At 37.3% G+C, this 4,026-nt stretch overlaps 1 protein-coding gene across 1 annotated transcript; it reads right to left on the bottom strand.

The window, feature by feature from the left end:
- Positions 1–945: 945 nt before the first annotated feature.
- kcne2 (potassium channel, voltage gated subfamily E regulatory beta subunit 2) lies at positions 946–3,523 on the bottom strand. The gene is made up of 2 exons (XM_018093231.2): positions 3,433–3,523; positions 946–1,317 (listed from the first exon to the last, which is right to left on the bottom strand). The coding sequence occupies exon 2, from the start codon at positions 1,303–1,305 to the stop codon at positions 946–948; it is 360 nt and encodes a 119-aa protein (XP_017948720.1). The 5' UTR covers positions 1,306–1,317; positions 3,433–3,523.
- Positions 3,524–4,026: the final 503 nt, after the last annotated feature.

Here is a 4,026-nt window from a genome sequence, read left to right as displayed (position 1 = left end):
CTCTGGGTGTTTTACCTTTCACATTGTTTCCCTTCTGAGAACTTTCACCAAAACAGCTAAAATAACTTTTTTTAGTGGTGAAAATAATGGATTGACTAAAACACTTTAAATTAAATCACTTCATGTGCCACACGCCTACTAGATGTTTATTTCATAGCTGCCGACATACCCATCATATCTAACATGTTTAATAGTCATGGTTATAACAGTACAAATGCCTGCTCCGCCCACTTTTGGGCATCCAATAATCATCCTATTTTCATTCAGGCTGACCCCATGACTGTGTGAATCAAGTTTGGGAGTGTAGCCTCAAAGCTGTAAGATTGGCAGCAGTTTCAATTTCCCCATTAAAGTCAATGATTAAAATTTGATTGGCTGTTGTTGGCCCCTCCCACTTTGGATTATCCAACAAATGTTGCTGCTTCATTCGGGGTGACCCCATGATTATGTTATTCAAGTTTGGGGGGTGTAGCTTCAAAGCTGTAAGTGTGGCAGCAGTTTGAAAATCTTCCCTGTCAAAGTCAATGGGAAAATTGGGGGGTTCGGAGCGGTGCCACAAAAAGACGGGGGGAGCAATCGCTTAGAAAAGCACAAGCAACCTGCTCCGCTATAGGGCGAAGAAGTGTGGGGAGTTTGGGTATTGTACCCCTAAAACTGTAGGAGGAGTAGCGTTTAGAAAATGGGGGGCGCTAAGAATAAGAAGAAGAAAAAGAAGAAGCGGAAGAATAAGCCAAAGTCGAAGAACAGTATGTTGGGGTTTTCAACCCAACATAATAAACATGTAGAGAAATATATTGGTTGGCAAGGTATAAGACATGTGTACATGAGTATCTGCAGCATAAGACGTGTATATGAGTATCTTGAGCATAAGACATGTATATAAGAGCATCTTTACACTCCCTGCTGAAATCTGGTCATATTTTCCATCTCTTCCATATTCCAGACCTATGGGGATGTAGGAGCACTATACGACTTGGAGGCCACATTTTCCAGAATGATACACGGGCTTTTCTCAGGCCAGTCATTGACTATGTATTTGTGATACGGATCCTCGTACGTATCTTCTGTGTGTTTGTTCCTCTTCGACCTCACGGTGCTCACAAGGATGGCCACGATGATGAAAGAAAACATCCCAATCATCACCATGAGGTAAAGGATCACATAGTTAAAGTTTTCCTCATTCAGGGTGTTTTGTAGTTCATCATTTGCCACGGTCTGATTATTGCGCCAATTATTCATGTATTTTTCAAAGACATTTTTAAATGTGTTTTCCAGGGTCAGTGTAAAGTTAGCCATGATGCCCATATTGTCTTGGTTCTGGAAATGAAGAAAGACAGTAATAGCATGGCAATCAGCCCTAATATGTAATAGAGATGCATAAAGAGAAAAGTAAACTAAAGTCAAAAATACAACTCATATTCCCAAGAATGAACAAAAACTGGTTCCAATTAGTTCTAGAGCTTATAAAATCTGAACATTACACACCCAGAAAATGCCAAATGCAGATGAGATAATGAGATGCTACATGTTGTGTCTTACCTGCATTCAGCCTGTCCCTGCGGTTCTGTCAGTACTGGCCCCATAGGGAGGAATGGGGTCTGTTAACTCATATCTCCCCCCTGCAGGGAATTACACTTCTAAATTCCCACGTGTAAGAGCCCTTCCTTAAAAAACACAGCCTAGCCCTTCATATACAGTATACTGCTTTAACACTTCAAACTACAAAGTTTGTAGGGAAAAAATCTTTCCTGACATCTAAAAAAAGCAACAAACAAAACAGCTGCTGTATCACATTGGTGCCTGCATTAATATAATATACATTATAATACACAAGAGCAATTAATATCCTGTAAATTCTATTCTTATAAACAGTGCTTAGTGATGTAAACTGAAACTGATAATATGATAATAATGATATTATAATTAAGATTGTACCCCCTGTTGTAGAATATGAGGATATTAGAAGTCACCCTGGCTTTCCATGACTTGTATAAAAGCACAAGGCTGAAGGTCTCATGGAACTGCTTCATAATATCCTTATATTTTACAATAGGGGGTACATTAGTTACTATATACTGGCCTGCCTGAAGCTAAATGGGACCCCCTTTATAGTAACTGGCACCACTGACCAAGGGAAAACCAATCAATTCACTAAAGAACCTTTTTTGCCAAACACCACATGGTGCAATTTATTTGCTGTGTTATTAATGAAATTTAATATCATTACGTTCAGAAAGATGGTGTCAAATTAATAAAACTGATTTACTCCAACTATTGGACAATATTAAAATAAAATGGTGTTTGGAAAAACTTGAATTTGTTGTTTAATGATTTTCTGGTACATTTTACTCCAATTTAAAGCCAGATCCATCTTAGTACTACTCCTGTTAATCCTCTTCCCCCTGGTGTAGTTGATTAGTAATGCAATCATTTGTTTGCAAAGCAAAATGATTAAATGTAAGGAAGGTTTTGATTTGTCCTTTATTCACTGAACAAGGACCTGTGTCATAAGAAGCATGTATAAAGTACAAAGAGTACCAAGTCGATAACAAAGTGGGCAACATGGTTATTTAATATATATATATTACAGGTATGGGACCTTTATCCAGAATGCTCAGGACCTGAGTTTTCCAGATAAGAAATCTTTCCATGATTTGGATCCCCATACTTTAAATCTACCAAAAAAATCATTTAAACATTAAATAAACCCAATAGGATTGGTTTGCCTCCAATAAGGATTAATTATATCTTTGTTGGCATCAAGTACAAGGTACTGTTTTATTATTACAGAGAAAAAGGAAATTATTTTTTTTAAAAAAGTAATTATTTGTTTAAAATGGAGTCTGTCGGGGATGGCTTTCCTTTAATTTGCAGCTTTCTGGATAAGGGATCCCATACATGTATTATAACTGTATATATACATACACAGATGGAGCATCATTTATGGATACATTTGACTTAAAACAGTGCTCTGAATAGGCTTCCTCTGCAATATATTACTCTGTGTTGAACCGTAATATGGTGTTAATGCCCACCCATCTGTGTGTCTGTGCATATAGGGCTATTACTGTGAGACTCCAACCCCAGTACATTGAATTTGGAACTATGTAAGTAGAAACTACAGATATTCTTTTATTTGCTCTTACAAAAATTAGCTTATTGATTTATGTGAATCTAATATATCAAACTGTAAACTAAAATAAAATAATCTCTGAGGCCCATGATCTGGGTTAGAATTCATTCTCTACATTATTTTAATACCATTGGCTGTTGTAACATTCATTTTCAAGGAGATCACAAAGAACAAAAAAGACAACCAATTTTTGGGTCCCAACCCAAAGATAAACTTTTGAGCTAAGACACAATGGCCAGGGTTAATAAAGCTCTATATTAAATTATCAAATGAATACATTCAGCAAGTTTAGTACATACCGTATGGGAGGCAGGCAGTAAAGCCCCTGTTTTTCATTCATCCGTGCTTCAAATGGCAAGTAGAATTTTTCGGAATGCATAAGTCTCTCTCATTTAATCTTATCTGCCACATAAGGCCAAATATTGGCTAAGTACCGGCATATGCTGGGCTCAGGGTGACAGCCACAGATTAGCTTTATATACATGTTTACATTTTCAGACATGTCCTTTCCTTTAGATTGGAGGTCATGACGTTCCCATACGCCTACAGTGCTGTAGAAATATTTATTGGCAAATGTTCAATGCACACTGTTAAAGAAAAAAGCTGAAATATTATATAGTGAAAACAGATTCATTGCAAAATGATAACAACTTGTTGGACATTGTGGGCCTGATTCACTAAAGTTTATCGCACACTTTTTTGCGGTAAAAAAGACGCGACAATTAGCGCGCGATTCACTACAGCATTACCGCATGCGATAAGTCGCATTTTCGCACGCGATAAGTCGCATTTTCGCATGCGGTATTTCTCGCGCTAGTTTTACCGCATATGTTCATTTCCGTGCTGAAAAGAATATGATCGCATGATTCACTATAACTTTTGCGCGCTAAATA

Source organism: Xenopus tropicalis, chromosome 4 (assembly GCF_000004195.4).
Source record: "Xenopus tropicalis strain Nigerian chromosome 4, UCB_Xtro_10.0, whole genome shotgun sequence".
Lineage (NCBI taxonomy): Eukaryota > Metazoa > Chordata > Amphibia > Anura > Pipidae > Xenopus > Xenopus tropicalis.
This window is presented reverse-complemented; position numbering and strand designations above follow the sequence as displayed.